Genomic DNA, 22341 nt, shown 5'->3' on the forward strand with positions numbered 1-22341 from the left:
TCAGTTATTTCCTGCCAAAGTAGCAGACAAGGCCAAAGCAAACAAGTATAAAGTCAAGAACAAAGGTTGCCGCTTTTCAGGAGTGGTGGGAAGTTTAATTTTTATCATTATTATTATTATTATTATGACTGTTATTAGTACTGTCAGTGCCCAGTGATTTCACTGGGATTAATGGAAATTAGCAACATGAGGGTGAGTTGGAAAATTAGGGGTCAGTAGGAGCCCAACGGCACATTTCCACCCCAGGGCCCCAGAATAGGATTAGTCCGGCAATGAGCGGCATGTGCGGTGTGTGAAGGACAGTTTGTGTGTGTGTGTGTGTGTGTGTGTGTGTGTGTCAGTCATGTCAAAACGCTCACTCAGCTGCCCTCAGCTCAGTGCAGACACTCTGGGATCAGAGTGGAAATACTGCTGACATGGCAGTGTCCTCACGCACGCAAGACAGCAGAACAACATCGGCAGAACACACAGCAGAACATTTGAACACGCAGTAGAACCAGAGTAACGTCACTGAATATTAGAACACACAGCAGAGCATCCGAAAACACAGTAGAACCAGTATAACACCACTGAATATCAGAACATACAGCTGAGTGTCAGAAAGCCAAGCAGAACCACAGTCACACTGCAGAACATCAGATCACACAGCAGAACACCAGAGCACGCAGTACAACGACTGTAACACTGCATTATGTCAGAACACAAAGCAGAGCATCAAAACACACAGCAGAGCAGCAGAGCATACAGCAGAACATCAGAACATACAGCAGAACATTACAACATTAAAGCAGAACATCAGAACACACAGGAGAACATCAGAACAGACAGTAGAAGCAGAGTACCACTGCAGTTTATCAGAACATACAGCAGAAAATATGAATACACAGCTCAACAACAGAACACACAGCTGAACATCAGAACACACAGAACATCAGAATATACAGCAGAACATCAGACCACACAGCAGAACACGGAGCATACAGTACGAGTGTAACACTGCAGTATGCCAGAGCATAAAGCAGAGCATCAAAACACACAGCAAAGCATCAGAGCATACAGCAGAACATTACAACATTAAAGCAGAACATCAGAAAAAACAGTAGAGCATCAGAACAGACACTATAAGCAAAGTAACATTGCTGTGTATAAGTACACAGAGCAGAGCATCAGAACACACAGCAGAACATCAGAATACATTGCAGAACCAGAAAAATACTGCAGTTTGTCAGAACACATAGCAGAACATCAGAACGCAGTAGAACATCAGAGCACATCATAGAACCAGAGTAAAATTGCAGAATATTAGAACACACAGCTGAACGTCAGAACATATAGCTGAACATTAGAACATACAGCAGAACACAGTTCAACATCAGAACACATCGCAGAACCAGTGTAACACAGTAGTTTATCAGAACACACAGCAGAACATCAAAATACATCGCAGAACCAGAGTAACACTACAGTTTATCAGAACACACAGCAGAACATCAGAACACAGAAGAACATCAGAGCACATCGCAGAACCAGAGTAACGCTGCAGTTTATTCAAATACAGAGCAGAACATCAAAACACATTGCAGAACCAGAGTACACTGCGAATTAATCAGAACACACAGCAGAGCATCAGAACACACAGCAGAACATCAGAACACATTGCAGAACATCAGAATATAAAGCAGAACTTTAGAACATACAGCAGAACATCAGAACACGCAGCAGAACATCAGAATATAAAGCAGAACTTTAGAACATACAGCAGAACATCAGAACACGCAGCAGAACATCAGAATATAAAGCAGAACTTTAGAACATACAGCAGAACATCAGAACACGCAGCAGAACACACAGCAGAACACCAGAACACACAGCACTGAAATCCTACGACTCAAAGATGACAAAGAGCACAAAATCATGTGTGTTTCCAGCAAAAACATATAATCCAACAACTTCTGACACACTCTGCAATCCAAGAAGCACCCCTGGAGGGAGGAAATGCTTTTAACCCCATAGACCAGAGGGCCCATGGGTGTATCCTCATCCAGAGACTCCCTCTAATCAGGTTCAATTACTGGGGATAGGAACGTTCAAAGTGCGACCACCTTTAAGATAGCTTTTGCTGTTTTCTTCCCCTCCTTCTCTTCTTTTACTCTGGAGGACAATTTACTGGAAGCACTCCCTGAGCCAATGCTCGAGGGGCGCTCTAACAAGGCCCTGATTAGGGCTGGATTTGCAGCTTGCTGAGTTAATGTCAGATTGGCATAAAGAGTCCACGTGGGACCAGTGTGGGTGCGGGCCTGGGACCTGATTTGCGCACCCTCCTCGCCTGTCAGGGATAATTGTTTAATGAAAGCGAAGGGTGTCCCAAATCCTGGCAGAGAGGGGGAAATCAGAAAGGTCTTTAGTCAGAGCTCAAGGTCTCTCTTCAGCGACAAATGTTGGTATCTGCAAGAGAGATTCTGCTTCAGCGAGAGTTCACGGTGAAATAGCACCAGATTCTGAGGAGCAGACACAGAGACAGACTTCACTGGTGGAGGCAATTTTCTGATCTTTTATTGTAGTAAAGGCAGAAGTTTAGAAATACTCTCTCACAAGTAAAGCCCTACAATCAAGATCCTACTTAACATACTTAACATCCTACCTAATCTGTGATTTATTAGCTAAAGATCCGAAGTTATGTTAACGTTTTTATTTATATTAAACTCTAAATGTTTACCTTTAAAATGAGCTAACTTGGGCCAATTTTTGACTATTTTTGAATTCTTACTTGTTAAGTAAAATATGGTGTTGTTATTGATGTTAATGCTAATAAGAGGATGACAATGAGGCTGGAAATGTTCCTTCTTCATGTTACTGGATAATGATTTCATTATGCTTTAGTTATACTGAGCACAGCTGGCATGCAAATCCCCTCACATATCAGTTAATGTTAGAATTTTTCAGAGTATAACAGTGCTGAGGCTAAGACCAAAACCTTTGAAACAGACAGTCGCATGCCGCCATTTTTTGTGTCTCAGTCTCTTTGTGTATGTTAAACACCTACTAATCATGCTAAGAAGAAAAGGTTGCCTGATTCAATTACTGCAAAAAAGGCTTTCAGGGCATAAAAACATGAATTTAAACTCCAAGATTGCCTTTCAAAGTTGACTAAAAGCCAAAAGACAGCCTTTTTCCTGATTTTGACACATTTTTTACATAATTTATGCAAATTATGATAAGAAAGAAAGGTTGCAAGACTGGACTTAGACAATTTGATTAACTTTCTAAATTAATCTGAAGCAAAATCATAGCCATTCCTGTTTTATGATAATTAATTAGCTTATTATATTATACTAATTACCCAAAAATGCAGCTTTTTACAGCCAAGAAGAGTGAATTTCATCCACTAAGCCTATAAATGAAATCTCAATCACAAAATTTCATAGAAAACAGCATTTCTGGGTCCAAGAAATTTCCAGTAGACTATGAGTGAAAGTAGAAGAGGAAGAATAAAATCAAAAGTAAAAGCACTAACTATGCAGATTTGCCCATTTTAGACTTGGATTATCAGCATTGGTGTCCTCCAGGGATGTGTGCTCTCCCCACTGTTCCTCTGCCTCTACACCAATGACTGCACATCATGTGACCTATGTTAAACCCCTGAAATTTTCAGATGATACCATGGTCATCAGGCTCATCCAGCATGGAGACGAGTCTGCACACAGATGGATGGTTAATAGCTGGCCCTCTGTTGTGGACAGAACAACCAGGATCCAGATGCTCTCTCTGGAGATGAGAGTAGACCTCATGATGAGCCACCCATCACCACTCTGAACAATACTGTGTCTGCTGAGGAAAACCTTTAGGTTTGCTGGGATCCTCCATCTTTCAGGATCTGATGTGGACTTTCAACATCGACACCATTGAGAAGAAGGACCAGTAGAGGACACGCATCCTGCACTAGCTTGGGAAGTTAACCTACAACCCACACTGCAATCATCCAGTCTGTTGTCTGCAAATCCATCAATCTGAGGTCTGGATGAGCCACAAAACAAGACAGGAACATTTTACAGCTAACAACTGAAGCTGCAGAAAGAATCATTGGTGCCAACCTGCCGTACATTCATGACGTATACACCTCCAGAGTCAGTGAACAGATATGTAATAATACTGCAGATCTTTCACATGCAGGACATAACCTGTTCCATCTTATTCCCTCTGCTTACCCTATAGTACCAAGCACTCGCCTTATCAGCAAATCATATATTTTCTAATATAAACTGTAAACAAGTTAATATCTGTCAAACGCTGTCTACACTGTATGCATGGTGTATCATCCACCTACCTCAGGTATGCAAACAGTCTGTCAAATAAATTGTTCTATATTCATACCAGCACCCTTTGCAATCTGCACCTTTGCACTGTCCAACTGTTTCCAAACTATACTGTGTTCTTTAGTATATTTCCAGTGTTGTAGTCAAGACTACCTGAACAGAGACCAAGTCATGATCAATAAATATTCTAAATCCTACAGGTTTACGAATAACAAACTGAATTTTTGAAATTCAAAGAGCACTCTATAAGGCTTTGAGGAGTTTAATGGGGGGAAAAATACTATTTTTACATCCATTATATACTTGAAATGTATCTGTAGTGCTGGAATGGGCTATACACATCTGTGCATAGTACTCCCTTTTTTTCTAGTGATCATATGTTTATGTTTACCTTCCTCAGGCTTGTTGTCCTTGTGTTTAGCTGTATGTCTACTCTGTGTATGTAAACTGAGATCTACAAAACATGGAATAAAATTCTGTGTATGTTCACACATCGACAATAAAGTTGATTCTGATCATCTGCAAAGTAACAAAGCTTTAAAATAAATCATGCAGTAAAAATTACTTGTAATTACTTTTACTTGTAATGGGGTGTGTTTACGCTTTTACTGCAGAACAGAACATGAATATGTCTTCCACCACTGTGTTTCAATGAACTTATCAACCTTCTCAGTTGATCTGATCTAAGTGTTCTTAATTAATAATTGATATACATTATCTGCATCATCAACCATCTCTTTCTCAAACATGCTTTAACACGCGGCTACTCAGCGGCTCAGAGACGATAAATGCTGAACTAAGAGCAGCAGAAATCATCCTGTCCAAACGTGTCTCTGACCGGATCATCTGAGTACCTGACATGTGGCCCGCAGGCCTGAGAGAAACATGATGAGGACTTTTTTTCACAAGGAGACGTCCAACCTGCACAGGCACTCTCTCTCTGATGCTGTCGGTTACATGAACAGCTGAACAACATTTTTCATCCACATCATCAGAGCTGCGGGTCTCGACCCAAAAAACAAAGCTTGGCCTGCTCACGATGCACTGACACAGGCTGTTACTATGGATGTTGGCAAACTCTGACAATGGAAATGATAGTAAAGTCTCAGCTGTTATGGATGATTCATTATTAAACAAGGATAAAAAACATAAGAATAATAACAAGAACAAGAATAATATGCAATTCTGAACATGGGAGCAGCTACAGCTCACAGATGTACATGAAAGAGGAAATTGTTAGCTCAGTTGCTTACGTTTAATATTAAAAAGTCTTTAGATGTTCGGGAGATTTCAATCTCAATTTCATTAGACAGGGGAAAGACAAAAAGTAGCAAAATAAGAGCCATGTTCGTCCTCTGGGCACAGTTCGATCAGATGCATGCAGGGATGTTTTTTTAGAACTAAGTGCATTTACTCAAGGTATTGCATTCTGGTAAATTTATGAGGTACTTGAGGTATTGGTGTTTTATTTTACTTTATATTTTTACTCCACTAATTCTCAAGGAAATGTTGCACCTTTTATACCACTACATTCGTTTTTGTACATGGTTACTGGTCATTTTTCTGGTAAAGATTTTACATACAAAGATAAATGCATTTCTCAAGATTTATTTTGTTGATCCTGAACTTTTTTTCTCTTGTGACTCCTTACAAACAAGCAGCTGGATGTCTGACATCACAATGCAGATTGTGTTGCCGTCTTGACCTCAAAGCAACTTTCCTAGTTAAATAAAGGATGAGTTTAAAAATATAAATAAACAAGTTGTTAATAGGGATTTCCCTTCTCTCGCTTGGTTTCATTTAAATAACTTAAATATCCAATATTTCATAATCGTTTGAACCCTGAGCAAATTGGCTTGATTTCTTTCCAAAACATTGGAAAAAGCAATGAGCAATGGCAGGAAAAGAAATGACATGGAAAACAATAGAAGGAAGAAGAAAATAACAATAAAAAGAAAAAAAATAACATTAAAAATTACCTGAGAAATAAAACAAAACAAAAAAAGTAAAAAAAAAATAAATGAACAAACAATAAATTGACCTGGAAAATGTGCTTGAAAAAATATAATTCTGAAACATAATTTTAAGTGTGACATTATGATAATTGTAAATATACAGTATTTCCCCCTAGTTTTTAATTTCTTTTTTCTGAAATGACAAATATCTTGCAATTTGTGGGACATTTCTTATCAAGTTGCTCATTGTGTTTATCCTGTGTTTTTGCTAGAAATTGTATTAATTTGCTCATGGCTCAAAGGTTTAAGTACTTGTGAAAGGCATCTGAAAGCAGCACAAGAAAAGTGATGTCACTCGACGTTTCTCAGATTTCAAAGGGTTTCCTCTGCCAGTCCTCATCTCACGACCCCTCAGATTCGTCTGGTAACCCTTTGGAGGAGCCCAACCCCTAAACTTGGGCTATATAAAGTAGTTAAACCAGCTCCACCTTGAGCAGCTACAATAGTAAAATGTTGCTCACACATTGATAGCATTATTAATATAATAATATCATAATATTTCAGTCACAGGAGACATTTTACTGTAGACAGAGTACTTTTAATTTTGGTATTTTAAGTACATTTTGCCAAGAATTCTTTTGTACTTTTACTGATTTTGAATGCAGGAGTTTTAACAGCACTGTTATACTCTGAACTCAAAAATCCAGTATTGGTCGATCTATAGTCCATTCATAGTTTTGTGTAAGTTAGCTGCATGTTGAACCACGGTTGGCTTCTAGGCTAGTCCTGATGTCACCAAATCATGCTTATGTATGCATGTCTAAACTCTGGTTTAAGAGCACAAAAACACTTTCCTCCATCGGCAGAGGTATCAAACTCTGAACATACATCAAGCTGCAGTGAAGTTCAAACATACAAGTGAATGAAGAATAAGAAAAAAACCTTTTTATTTATTTATAGGAGACCATTTTTAAAGTAGGCAGCAGTAAGTGTAAATATATATGATTCCTTGGTACTTGCTTCAGGTAAGGGCAGGTTTTAGCCTCATTCTTTGGTTACCAGTAAGTATTACAATTGATTTTCAGATTAATGATTACTTTTTAAGAACTCCATATTACAGCTCCCAGAAGCATTGCTCAGTTGCTGCTTTTCTATGAGCTGAAGCTCAGCCTCAGGTCCTCAGACAGGGCTCTGCTACCTGTTCCACTACAGATGACCTGGCTATTGCAGTCAGGACCTCTCAGCTCTGAAAGTCCCTGCCTGAAGACTTGCAGGATCAGCAAAATATTTTACAGGACTTCTCAAAACTTATCTTTCAAAAAAAAAGCTTTTTTTAAAAATGCAAGCACATCATTTTATTTCCAGCATGTCGCATTCTTTAATGTAACTGTCATCTATTTTTATATTATTGTGGGTTTTTTACCACTTCATTTTATATTGTAATTGTCTAATCTGATGTCTCTAAAGCCCTGTTATTTTATTTTTAGCTGCTGTTTCAACCATGCAAAGTACATTATAACTCTATTTTGAAAACAGCTGTAAATATATTATTATTATTATTGTTGTTGTTGTTGTTATTGTTGTTATTATTAGTATTATCTTTTTGGGGTTTTTTTTTTTTTGAAGATGAATGGCCAGTTGCTCTGAGCAGGAACACTGCAGCATGGTAAGACGTTCGCTATTTTTAGTTGTGATAAAGGCTTTTGAACAGAGGGGGGCGACAAACTCCAGAGAGGGAGAGCAGAGCTGGAGGGAGCTGTCCTTTCAGTACCACACACACACACACACACACACACACACTTACACATCATCTATGAGCTACTGCACACTAATACTGCATACTAAGTGCATACAAGTCGGTCATTAAAAAAAGAAAATACATTTTATGTTGAGATCATAAATTTGAACCCTCACCATGACCGAAATCAGACTGCAGCTTCTTCCACATTGCTTATTGTCATTCACTGAAAGACATCTAATCAGAAGGTGGCACCATCTCTGCCTTTAAAGCGGTGATCTGCAGCCCTAAAATCGCGGTTAATAATGACAAGATGCAAGAGCTAAAAAAAAAAAAAAAAAAGAAAAGAAAAGAAAGAAAGAAAAAGAAGCGAGATAAGTGAAGCCGCAAGTCGGACATTTAGTGAGCTTACTCCAGGGGAGTGTCATGCGTGAGAGAGTGCTTCAACAATTGGATCGGACAATAATAAGCCTTAAATGCATAAATCTCAGCATGTGTGCACAAATGCAGTTCAGTAATCCTCCATCTACCCATCCAAACAGAGAGGGACAGAGAGAGAGAGAGTCCACCATCGCTACACCCCCTCCTTCCGCCCCCTCCACTCACAGAAACGGAATTAAAAAATCTTTAATATCTTTCCAGCAACGAGCCTCCATTGCTGCAGCACGGAGCACACACACATACATACACACACACACAAACACACACACACACACACACACACACACACACACACACACAGACAGACAGACACACACACACACACACACACACCGTGGGCCTTTAAAAAAACGAAGAAGCAGAGAAGAAAAAAGCAGCCCGCAGATTTTAGAGCGTCTTCACCACACTGACATTACTCATCATCCGACAAAAAAGGGGGGAGAGAGGCTGTAACCTGAATGTACTGAATGTATAGCGCCGCTGACATCGTGACAGCACCAGCTCTGTCTGTGGATCTGTGCAACTCGCTCTCCTGATTGTGTAATATCTTTTTTTTTCTTCTTCCTGCAAGCGGCCAAACCTGCATCCGAGAGGAGAGACAGAAGAAGAAGAAGAGGAGGAGGAGGGGAAAAACAGACAAGGGGGGATTGCAACATTCATCAGAATTTATTTTTCTTCCTATTACATGGCACAAGGGCTATACAAACGGGACCGTCCTGGGTGTGATACTGCCACGGTGAATTTGGATATCCAAGCAGCAGAAGCAGAAGCGGCAGCAGCATCCTCCTCCATCCACGGAACAAGCATCATCCTCGGCTGCGGCGGCGGCGCCCACACCGACTCCTCGTCCTCCTCCTGCCGGCTCTATGTCGAGTGATGGTCGGCGTGCCTTGCTGGATGCTCCCCGCTCTTTCCGGATCGTCGACGACCGAACCTCCTCTGACCGCAGACCCCCATTTTCGGCGGAAACCCTCCCAGAGCTATAGGGCTACATATGGAAACTGGGGATCAAAATTTTAGGAAAAAGGAAAATCTACGCGGTTAATTTTTTTTTAGGTTTTTATCGGTTTCTATCTTTTTTTGTGAGTGTGTTTTTTAAAGCCTGCTAATTAATTGATTTATTTGTTGATTTCCTCATTCCACCGTGTCTGTTGACAGAAGCCAGGGTGATTTTTTTCTTTTAACCCCACAATAGGTCGTTTAAAAAAAAAAAAAAAAAAAAAAAACACCCCGGTTTTTTGTTTCCTCTCGACAGGACTTGATATCTGTCCATTTGTTTACTCTCTTTAATATGACAGATTTCCCTGCTGTCCTTCGTTTTCCTTCCCACTTTATGATCCCATTGCTTTCCCCCGTTTTTTGACTAACAAAACACATTAGAGTAATAATATTATTAATAATCTTTAGAGTTAAAATTCTAAATGTTATAGCCTCTGACTGAAGTAACTGTAACTCACTGTAACAGACATATTGAATTGTTGTACTGTAAGCCTGCCATTACTCTTAACACCGCCCCCCTCTAACCATCTCTGTGCTCCATATGAGCTCCAGTTAATTCAGCTCTGTGCTCAGCTCTAACCTTTACAAGTTAGGAAACATTTTTTTTTGCTGGCCTATAGAGAACAAACCTCAGTCTGGTTTATCTGACTTTAGGCTGCCACTAAATCCTTTAAAGCTTAGTGTTATTATCCATACATCTGCAGCTGGAGGCCTGCTGAGGTGCAGTCGTCCTCTGCACACCTGATTTCTCATCTTTCTCTGTGTATAAAAGTAAAAACAAACAGAGAGGAAGAGACATCAGCCTCTTCCTCTCTTTCCCACCCCTCCAAAAAAAACCTCCATCCTCAGTTTTTCTCTTGTTTTGGTCCTCACCCAAACGCAACCATAAGGTTCCTACCGCATCCTCCGCCTCCTTCTTCCCTCTCCTTCCGCTCGAGTATATCCCGGTTTTTCGGTTTGGTTTGGTCCCGCAAATTTTCAAATATTTACTTCCTGTACATCAAGAGGAAAGGGGGTCCCCCTTTCATGGAATGCGGAAACATGGGTCTGTTCGACCGCGGAGTCCAGATGCTGCTGACCACGGTGGGAGCCTTCGCGGCCTTCAGCCTCATGACCATCGCGGTCGGCACGGACTACTGGCTGTACTCCCGCGGTGTCTGCAGGTCCAAGTCCATGAGCGAGAACGAGACCAGCAAGAAGAACGAGGAGGTGATGACCCACTCGGGCCTGTGGAGGACGTGCTGCTTGGAAGGTAAGAGGAGAGACTCTTCAAACTTTCCCAACAAGGTTTTGTTTGTGGGGTTTGAAGCTCTCAGTGTCTTCTTGGCAGTGTGTAACACACATTTATTGTAGGATGTACAGATCTTCTTTTCCTTCCATGCCACATGCAGTGTAACGATGCTCTTCAATGCCTCTCTTTGTCAACATGAAATGCACAGCAGGGTTTGACTGGAACTGGTGTTTAAAGGCGAGCATATCTGACTGCACCCATACTCCTAAATTGCAATAAACACAAGCTTTCTGTCTTGAGACGCCTCTTAAAGAAAAATCTGATAGGCTACTAAAAGGACAAAAAAGATGAAAAATACCAATTCTGTAACCAAAAAGAATTCAAAAAACAAATGATTCGTTTTAACTCTAAAAAGTTAGTACCAGCTTCCTTAAATTTCTAAGTTGACTGAATTTAAGAAGACAAGTCGAATCTTTACCAAATTACCTCAACTTGTCTTCTGTATTTTTCTTTCAATTTTACAAGGACAAACAGGTTGGAAAAATGTCAAAATAAGAACAACATGCTGTAAAAATAAACTATTTGTTTTAACTTTAAAAATTAAGTGTCTGGGCTACTTTAACTTTCTAAGTTGACTGAATTTGAGAAGACAGGTCTAATCATCATCAGATTACCTCAACTTGTCTTCTCAGATTCAATCGACATAAAATTTTAAGACAGCCTGGACGCTTACTTTTTAAAGTTAACTTCATTTTTTGTGTGTTTTTCTTTTTTTGACATTTCTCACACTTTTATAGCACATGCAATCTGTGACGAGGTTGCTGCAGTTAAGCACTGCTTAAAGGTCGCCAGGTAAGAAAAACTTGGACTAAAACTTTCCACTTTACTTTAGATTGAGGCCATTCTTTAAGGGTGTCCATGTCCTGCAGGCAGAGGGAAGAAGGTTTCTGTTTTGGGAGGGCCAACTCAAAGGTTTTGTAAAATCAATTGGAGGGGTTGCAAGATTATTCAACTAAAACGAGAGCAGAAAATTCTTCTACCGCAATTCATGTCTCTAATTTATCCTTCGTCTTTGTCTTTTTCCTGTGAAATACTGGGTAGTTTGACTTCTCCACATCTCTAATGAAACAATCTCACCAAGAAAAATCTTTGAAATGAAACATGCTGGGAGACACTGCTTCATTTTAAGGGCTCACAAGACAGAGAAAAAATCTTGGATATCGACCATCGAGACTAAAGCTCTCCACATAAACCCAGATTAATATAGTTCTGTTCGCGTGTTCAGCTCCTGCAGGCAGGGTAAAGCAGGTTTCTGGTTGCAGCCTGAAGCTGTTGCATAAAAGCCTCCCACACCACTCCGGAACAGTTTCTCGAGTCAGACATTAGAGTGTAAATAATGAAATAATAACATAGTGAGGAGCTGTAGTTAGGGAGGAAGCTTCATCATACATCAGCCTGATATATTGGCAAACCAATACACCAGTCTAACCCTAATTAAGGGACGCTGCAGGGGCTCTGTCCAGTTAAAGAGGATGTGACAAAGGGCCAGCAGTTTGGGCACGGTGTTTATTTTCATAATGAAGCCCCAGAAGTAAAATCATGGTGGCAGAGGTGCAGCCGCCCGACCTGCCTGACAACCTCGGTGACGGTGGGGCTCGACTCTGCTCGTCATTTGAACTTAGAGCTGAGATGTCGAGCAGCCTCGCATCCTAGGCACAGGTGTTTGGAGATGCCTGCCCCGTCAGACGGAGGCGGAGTGCTTCCTGTCCTGTTCCAGTGGAGGCGTTGGGGTGCTGTCTTGGAGTGCGGCACTTTAACCTTGTGAGGGCGCGGAGCGTTACAAATCTGCTCATCTTCTTAGCTGTGAGATCCTGAAAAGCCTTCATGCTCCTCTGGCTCCTGTGATGAGCAGTCAGACTGTGTGCACCTTCTGTTCAAAGCTTCATAACGGGGTTTGAAGTGGCAAGTCCAATTTAAAGCACCTAAAATCAGTATTTTACACAAAAATAATGTTATGAATGACTTTGTGAATACAATGTGGCACTGTGCAAAGACTCGTTTCAGCTTTACGGAGCTTTATAGTGAGTTTCAGCTCATTTTTTAGCTGTCCGGCTGCAACTTCACCGTTTTAATTCCATGGCTATAAACTTCTAGTTGGTTGGTCTAAAGGTTGGTCAAAATGTTCTTGTCCAACCAAATTCTCATTGGATGAACAGTCGCTGGTGCTACTTTAATAAGGTCACCAAAGCCTGTCTTTACCCAGCTAGAAATGGCAGTTGTTACTGTGCATCACTTGTATTTGTCTTCTGTGATGGTTGGTTTTTGTGGTATTTGTCCTGTCTCTTCTCCACCATGATTAGATGGCTGGTGACTGTGAGGAACACAGAGTTACCGAGTCTTTAAAAAGACACTGAAGTTAAAGGCTCAATTACTACGGTTCACATTGGAGTGTTAGCTTCTGGACTAAAAATACTAAGTCTCTATCTCTCACTTGCAGTGTTTCAGAGATATTTAACTAAACTCACACAAAACATGTAGATTTCTTCCCCAATCGACCAACTGAATGGTTGAAGAGTAGATAGAATTTCTGTTTACCAAGATTCTCTTTGATCCAAAACGGCCCTATTTGATCAACTCTTACCGCTCTCATGGTGTTGTTTTCCAAGAAAAAGATACAGAAACCCACACTACACCACCTGCTCACCAGCAAATGTCAGACAGACACAATTAGAGACTAGCTGGTGAACATGGAGGAAAATTTAGCTGTTAAAAAGACAGATATTTCCCTCAGGAGTTGGTGGAGACCAAAAAACGTGCTACAAGAGAGTGAATACTGGACATAAACATGACTTTAAATTAATGATCATGTCATTCTGTAACTGCTGGATGTAAATCGGCAACAGTTTGCTAACAAATTCACCATATAAACTTAAAAAGTGATAATATGTTGATATTGTGTTTACAACTTGTTTCTACTGCCCCCAAGTGGCCAAAAAATAAATAAGATGTTGCAGGTTTTGGGTTTGATAAGGTTTAAGTGAGGACAATACCTGATCTGGTCCAGGGGACCTTTGTCGTTATAGTTAACACGGTCCAAGTTAGGGTCCAGTTTAGGTAATGACCATCATTAGGAAACTGGAAACAGACAGTGTCTTCTTGTATCAGTCTGACCTTGTCTTGAGAGGACAGTCTGTACCCTTGAGTAGGACTTGGTGTAATCTCTATACTTTGTGATTACAGCATTGTGTCCTTGTCGATATCTGTTCAGTACCAAGAGCTGGCTCTGAGTGCTTGTTAAGATTCTTAGTCTTGTTTACTGATTCTTTGATCAATTCTTTGATTTATTCAGGCAAAGTTTGCAAATGGCTCTTTGTGTTTAGACACTGTTAAACACTGATGTATTTGAGACCTCTGGCCCAGTTTAGGGGGCGGCTGTGACTCAGCAGGTGGAACAAGTCGTCCAGCATCTCTTATCATCTTATGAGCAAAATGTGCTTAAAATATCAAAAGTAAAAGCACTCAATATGCAGCAAAATGTATTCTGTGACTGATACAAATCATTTTATCTGACAGTATTAGATAGTTAATACTAATGCATCAATGCGTAAGCAGCATTTTCATGTTGTAGCTGCTGGAGGTGGAGCTAGTTTGAACTATTTTATACAGGGTTAGCTAGCTTAGTCCAGTGGTTCTTAACCTCCAAAGGGATGTAAGATGATTCATTTGAGAGGAAAAAAGAAAATAAAATGTCCTGATTTGATAGTTAGATAGATTGATAGATAGATTAATAGATAGATAGATAGATAGATAGATAGATAGATAGATAGATAGATAGATAGATAGATAGATAGATAGGCAGATAGATAAATAGTCAGAAGCAATGCAGTAAAAAGGACAGTATTTTCCTCTGAAATGTAGTGAAGTATAAGTGTAAAGTGGCATAAAATAGAAGTACCCCAAGTAAAGTACAAGTACTTACAAACTGCACTTAAATGCAGCACTTAGTCTCCAGTACTGCCAGTGCCTCACATGGAAGCTTGCCATCATCAGTGTTTGTGTGTGTGTGTGTGTGTGTGTGTGTGTGTGCGGATGAACTGAGAGGCTAAATGTAACAACAAATATAAATGCAGATCATTTGCTGATTTGTTTACAGAAAAAGAAGAGAAAAAGTGTTCCAACCAAGAAAAAAGACGTATTTGTTTAACTATCTGAGTATTCCAGTGGAAGTGCTATCACAAAATTAGTATTCCCCTCGACTTTTGATCGCAGCGTTAACACCTCAGCTGTTCCTGAGAAGCTGCTCAGGTGTCGACACCAGAGAGCTGTGTTCTCACCGGTACGAACAGATGTGAGAGCTTCTTGCCTGGGTATATGATAGAGATAACGCTGAATGCTGACAGAGCGCTCCGCTGTATTAACGGTTCCTACATTAATGCACATGGGATTAATCACAGCTGGAGTGTAATTGTGACAGTGACTGGCCTTTATCCCTGCCAGGCCATTATTTAATTGGCAAACCAAACGGCACAGAGTCAAGACAAGATCAAAACATCACACTCTTGGCTCGGTGTGTGTGTATGTTGCTTTTGTATCGGCACAATGAAGCCTCTCCCTTTGAATTCGAGATCAAAATGGCAGGAAATAAACCCAGATTTGTCATTTGTGATTCATGAATGATCCCCAGCCCAGAAGAGGCAAGGGAGAGGAAAAAGGGGGCCAGTGCATTTACTTACCGGGGTCAGATTCATTTAAATTCTAATTCAAATGACTTCCTGCTCAGGAAATTGGGTCTTAAAAAGCGAGTACATTTAATTATAGGTAGTTTGCACATTTTAAACCAAAATCGGAGGGGTGTGTGTGTGAGTGTGTGTGTGTGTGTGGGGGGGGGGGGGTGGGGGGGGGGGTAGAAAAGTACAGAGGGGATGCAGCTGCAGAGAGGCAGAGATAAGCAGGCAGCAAATCCAGCCTAGATAGTCAGGGGGAGTGAAGTTTAACATTTCAGATGTTAATTATGCCTTAGTTTGTGGCGCAGCTCAATTAATTCAAAGTGCCAAGATGACTAGTATTCATCTTTCCCCAGTTCTTCCTAAACAAAGCCGTACTGGTGATCAGGCAGCGACTGATGGCTGAAGCTCCATCGTTATCGCAGCAGAGAACACAGACTGTGTGTTTGGCCCACACATCCTGCACCGAGTGGACACAGGTGGGCGACGGTTTGTGTTTGTATAACCAGCTACTGGAGAGGAGAACCTGTGAACAAGCAAAATGGGAATACCCACACTGGGTGCTTCATCACCTCGACCTCTGCTTTGCTCACCGCTCGTCAGAGAAACACGATAATCTCACTGCTGGAGGAAGAAAGGATTGTATGTGGTGCAGGGGCGTAGGTTCGGTTTCAGAAGTCGGAGTGTTGAAGTCAATATATATATAAATATGTGTGTGCGTACATTTATAGATGTATAATAGAGATGATCCCACAAGAATCTTTACTGAGGCAGATCTGCATGTGAATTTGCATTTTCTAAGAAAGCAAAGGACTGACCCACCCCACTTTGCCTTATTTCACGTCTGATTGGCCTACCCTGCCAATCTAACCCAAAGGCAAACCTAGGGGTGGCCAAACATTTTTGAATGGGGGCCCGATTAGATAATGTGAAAAATACCAGGGGGCTAGCTGCATTTTGTATCAGATGGGTCAAAAAAAAAAAAAGAAAGATCCAATACAAATGACATAAACACAACTGTTACATCATTCACTGAAAAGTATTGAACAGTCTTCACTGTTAACTTAACGCCACTTTGCTGTGGTCATGTCTGCTACATAACAGGGAATGTCTGCTGCTATTGCATAGATCCCTTTTGATGTATCTCTACAAACTGTATAAAAGTCCTGTCATTGTGAGGAGAAGGAAAAAAATGCAAAGTGATATTACTTGATTAACCGATATACTTTATGTAGTTGGCCACATATAGTATATTTTAAAAGTCAAGCGAGGGCCATTTAAGATAGACAACATGTACTACCCAGAGAGAGAGAAGGGCTGGCCCATCCTTTGCTGTCCTACGAAACGCAAATTTGCGATATGAACAAATTTTAATGGTCGCATCTGCAAAAATAAAGCCAATCAAAATTCAGTCTTCTCTGTACTGCATGTAAATGTAAATATAAAGGGAAAATTATTGTGTGTGTGAATGTGCAAAATAATTTGTGTGAATCGGGTAGTAAATCTGGTTTCAGACACTGGGGCAAAATGCACAGTTTTGCTGAGCTACAATGCCAATAAACACTATCAAAGATAAATGTAGCAAACATGTAGGTAGCAGTTTAATAGTGCTTAAAGGTCATGTTAAAGGTAACTGTGTTAATTCTGTGAGTATCTCAGTGACAGGCTAAAATTAAATTTAGCTATTGTCAGGTTTGTATGCTCTCTAAGCTAGTACTGTCAAATATAAGTAAGCATATAAGCATTTTAAGCAGAAATAAGTTCCATTCTGCACAATTTCAAGTGTATCTCTAATTTCAGCAACTGAACCACAGTAATACATCTTTTCTCTAGCTTAACATGATCTCATCTCTAATAGTCATATTTTGACACTTTGGCACCGCCCCCACTGTTATTATAGTGATGCTAGTGGCAGCCTTTTGTGTTGTATCTTGATGCAGAAGGGGTTGGCGGTAAGTCACACGAGTCAATTCATATGACTAAGAGGGGGTCAGCAGTAAGGTTTAGGCCACAAAACTACTTGGTTACTGTTGCTTCTACACACTAATTTTGTAAAATTAGTTTGTATATGCAGGTCTTGTAAACATGGAAAAACCTCTAAAAGTCCGCAATAGACTTTTTTCTCATTGCCAATGAGCCAGACCAGTGTACTGCCAATTTTTCTGTTGTGTCACGTTTGGTGTCACAAACATACAGAAAACAGGTTAATAAACAATAGAAAGCAACATAGAGGACAATGAAAATGTTGCAGTGGTTTCTGTTTTTTTGCCCACTAAAACAAAAGCCAGATGTTAGTGGTTGATAGTGAGGTTTTTGACTAGTGTTAAAGGGGCCTTTGGAAAAGATTATTGTTGATTTTAGTCAGGTGACTTGATTCATGTGACTAACAATTGACTAATGATTAACATAACGAGCAACATGACAAAATAACTTAATGCTGATTTTTAATTTCACACAGGACACAAACACAAGTCTCCTGGGTCAAAGTCCTGTGCTTGTTGGACCTATCGATCTCCCCGTCCATCTCGCCCTGAACCGACTTTCTCTCTCTTAATACTATGTCTGTTGCTCCATTTGCCAAATAATGTTGCAGGTGGGTTCACATCGGAATTTGTTAAAAGCCTTGTGTGTCTCATACAGACGCTAAAGGACTTCACTGTCCAAGAGATGTATTTTAACACCCTGAAAAAGAGACCAGGCTATCAAACTGATAGCTTCACTGGATCAGTTTCAGGAATTGTATTCTATCAATAAAACTTTTGAGGTAAAAAATCTAAACATTGTCTGGTTCCAGCCTTCGGAGGATTTACTTCTTTTCTCAGGTTTTGTGCAGTTTGCTGTATTTCTAAAATTTTAAAACTAAAATATTAATTTAAAAGAAATGTCAGCAGATTGTTAGTTGTAGTTCTAAGTCATTTGCTGCTGCTTTCATAGACCTGAAGTGTGGCACTAGTTCAAACATTACAATATTAATCTGTCACAACTTTCATTTGGTCAGTTTTCAAGGAGTTTTAATTCCAATTGGATGTCCATTTTCTCCATGTTTTTCTACGAGCATCATTTTTGTGAACTAGTTAAGTTGAAAAATTTGAGTTTGATCAAGGCACAATGAACCGTTTGACTCCATGTTTTTGGCTGTTTGAATTTATCCTCTGCTAAACTTGGCAGCTCTGACTATTTTAGTCTTTGTAGGTAAAATCTGAACCTATTGCTCCCCTGTTGTTGATGTTGTAAAATATTTTGGAAGTGTGCAGTAGTTTAGCCGTACAGCCTTGCAACAGTATTTAAAGTTCAGTGATTGTGCTCCCACAAACACGTGTGGGTGCAGAGTGAGATTCAGCCTGTGAGGCATGAGCGGCACACACAGTAAACATGTGTGTTGCCTGCTGATGAATTGGGCCCTGGAGGATGCCACTCCTCCGTCCTCTCTGGGACGTCTGTAAGAGCAGCCGCTGTGCCCTCCTGTGCTCTCTGCCAGGTGTAGCGCTCTGCGTTTGCTGCTAATCTGAGGCATTCATCTTCATTACAGCGCCGCCCTCAGGCTTCACAGAGGAGGAGAGAGACAGAGTCAGGGAGGAGGCGGTTAGGGAGAGGAATAGTGAATCTTGTGATGTAGGATGGCCACCATGGTGTCTGATTTTTTGCCTCTTATTACCTCTTGTATATATGTTTTTTCATCTTCTCTCGCAAATCACAAAGACCTACACTACAATATGTGCAATGTGTTTTCCTGCATATCCACAGTGCACATGATACATGTTTTGCAATAATTTAATTATATATATAATTTAATACAGGAAGTTATGTTTATTATCATTGACCTGCTGTTTACGAATTAGATTAATACGTTTGTCTATAAAATGTCTAAAAAAGTGTGAAAAAGGCCCAGAAGATAGAACTGGATGTTTTGTTTTGTTTTTTTTGGCATTTATGCTTTAACAACTCTGCAGCCATGCTAGAAATTAAAGTGGTGCTTTCTGCTAAATGCTAACATGTTGATGTTTTGTAAAAATGTTAACCATGTTCGCCATTTGAGTTTAGCATTTTAGGATGCTAAAAATTTCTAGTTTGGCAAAGTTCAGCTAAGGCTGATGGGAATGTCCATAATTTTGCAGGTATTTGGTGATAAACCAAAGTACTGGACAAAAACTTAAAATTTCAACTTGATGGTCGGATTAACTGTTAAGGGATTGCCAAAGTTAATATAGTTGATCCTCAGGGGAACATAATGTCTGTCCTAAATATCATGGCCGACCATCCAATAGTCGTTGAGACATTTTACTCAAAAGTTCATAAGTGAGCATAATGGTGGTACTTAAGGTAATGTCAGGGGATTACCAACATTTTTAGGATACATCATCTGGAAGCCATGAATGTCTACCAATTATTGTGCCAAGCCATATTTTTTATGATGTTTTCTGATCAAACTGATCACAGTGTCATTTCCATTCACCTTTCTATATTATTATTAGTGTTATAGAGGGGTGTAGCGCTATATGTTTAAGTGCCAGGGTGCACCTATAATGCGTATGCATGTGTGCACTGGCATAGTTAAGTTGTGTTTCATTTCAAATGTTATGTAGCTACTGTTCCTATAGTAGAGCGTTAATATAGACTTTCTTTATTAGTCAACTATAACCACACTAGTGTCACTTAGTACCATTTACAACTTTTTACAGCTGTGTTTCAGCGTAAGTGTCTATATATTTTTTTTAAATGTTGTTGCCTGCACTGTAGCTACAAGTCTATCCCTACTAATTCCAGATGCATTTTGTTCTAAAAGTTCAGATTTACTAGTTAACAGACTGAGCAAAAATCACGCTGTTATTATACCATTCGGAGGCTACTGCGCAGCATACCGGAAACTTTTAAGGAGAAAAGTGTTCTTGTATGTTACTCAATGCATGAGCTGACATAATCAATCAGTCAACACACTTCAACGATTCGTTTTGATTTTCATACCATGTTTTGAAGTTTGACCAGGCTCTGCTGGACGTTCAGTGTGATAGTGGCCTTCATGTAATACTGTAAACAAGCTAACTGCACTAACAATGGGCTGAAAATGTGCAACGACACTAGATATCAAACAAAAGTCAGGGACTGTGTCAAATTCAGATGCTATGAGCTGTAAAATCCACCATTTCTAAGGAGAAGGCATCTCCTCCTCTGTGCCACTGCCTGCATGTCCGCACCTGCTTGTATCAAAGAGCATCATAAAGGTCAAGAGCACTGACTCAACTGTTGTCTCTGATTGATGAGTCAAATCTCAGACTTTCAAGAAGCAGCTTAATAAAAATACAATTTACAGATTTTTAAAAAGCCCCCAAAAATTGCAACTAATCAGATGCGTAGCAGCAGTAGTCTGGGAAAGAAAAATTCATGGCAAAGTCCTCAACGTGCTGGCTTTGCTGCTCATAAAGTCTGCTGCTAAAAGTCTGCTCGAACAGTCAGATATACCTACATACCTTAGACTGTGGATTTGAATTTAAACTGCAGCCAATGTAAGACTTTTTTGAATTTTTACACACACAATCATATACTGAATTGTCCTTTGTATTATTTAGAAAAATTCCTGTTTGAGCTAAAATGGCTACCACGCTTCGGTATGGCCTCCCACAGCTGCTGTCAATCACCACAGATCACAGTTCACACATACTGCCTCATGATTTTATGTATAAGCTCGTGGGAGTATCAATGTAGTGTACATTCAAGCATTTGAAAACACATGTGGGAGTATGTTGTGTGCTTTTGTGTACTTGCACATGTTGTTTGTGTGTGTTTGTGTGTGTTTGTGTGTGTGTGTGTGTGTGTGTGTGTGTGTGTGTGTGTGTGTGTGTGTGTGTATGGCGGGATGAGAGGCAGGCCGCAGATAAAAGCAGATAGCAGAGCGGAGCGGCAGAGAAGAGCAGGATTAGTCTCATAGTCCAATCAGATAAGGATTACCCAGCTGGAGTATGCCCACCCAGGCTAATGTGCCGGCCCTAAAGTGGCATTACACTGTATTATGACACACGATCCACTGTACATCCAGCTGCATGGGCCGGATTACAGTTAGTCACAAGTTGAGAGTGGATGGAAAGTGTATTCAGGGGCCTCGCAGCCACTTGTTGGTGCAGAAACTGGGCCTCCGTCAGGATGGTCTCACTGTCCCCCCTCCCTTAGCTGATAGCAGATTGTACAAAGTGACTGAGCTCTATTGCACCGCACTGTCACTCTGCCCCGCAGCCGGCGATGGATGGGATTCATTTTGCCCTCCGCTGAGACTGCAGACAGTCACTGCCGAACGCGACTGTTTTATTGGTCTCCACCTTGCCCTCTCTATTGGCCACTAAGGCCAAATTACAGACCAGACATTACTGGATTAGGCTGAAGCCCGAGACAGCCGCACAGCAGTGCAGGTCTCTGGCCTTTGCTTGTATTGCTGTGGAAGTTGCCATTAGTTGTAATTCTTCAGCAACGCGCCTCAACAGACTCTGCTACCCGTGTATCAGTGCAGAGTTCATTGATTGGGTTTTGAGTGCAGCCTCAGGTCTGTTTAGGTTTGATACCAGCGCTGTTGTGGTGACAAATATAATATGCTACATTTCTACAAACAGTACTGTATTTATGATTTAACCCTTTAAAATCTAAGCAAATTGGCTTGATTTCTGTCAAGAACACAGGAAGTTACGAGTTGCAAGAAAATTACCTGAAATTTAGCAAAAAGTTAAAAAAACAAACAAACAGAAAAACATAAATATTTAGATTAAAATAATAATAACAATATTTATAATGGTCCACTACCATTTGTTGGAATTTTTTTTTTTTTTTTTTTTTTTTTTTTTTTTTTTTTCTCAAAACCCAAACAATGAACTCTGCACTGATACACGGGTAGCAGAGTCTGTTGAGGCGCGTTGCTGAAGAATTACAACTAATGGCAACTTCCACAGCAATACAAGCA

The 22341-nt window shown here is 40.3% G+C and overlaps 1 protein-coding gene across 1 annotated transcript in view; it reads left to right on the forward strand.

Moving 5' to 3' along the window:
* Window positions 1–10054: 10054 nt before the first annotated feature.
* cacng2a (calcium channel, voltage-dependent, gamma subunit 2a) overlaps window positions 10055–22341 on the forward strand; it is an 82317-nt gene continuing 70030 nt past the window's right edge. The window contains exon 1 of the mRNA XM_042504145.1: window positions 10055–10698. Within this exon, the coding sequence (XP_042360079.1) occupies window positions 10473–10698 (226 nt within the window). The 5' untranslated portion in view covers window positions 10055–10472. The remainder of the gene's footprint in view (window positions 10699–22341) is intronic.

Source organism: Plectropomus leopardus, chromosome 17 (assembly GCF_008729295.1).
Source record: "Plectropomus leopardus isolate mb chromosome 17, YSFRI_Pleo_2.0, whole genome shotgun sequence".
NCBI lineage: Eukaryota > Metazoa > Chordata > Actinopteri > Perciformes > Serranidae > Plectropomus > Plectropomus leopardus.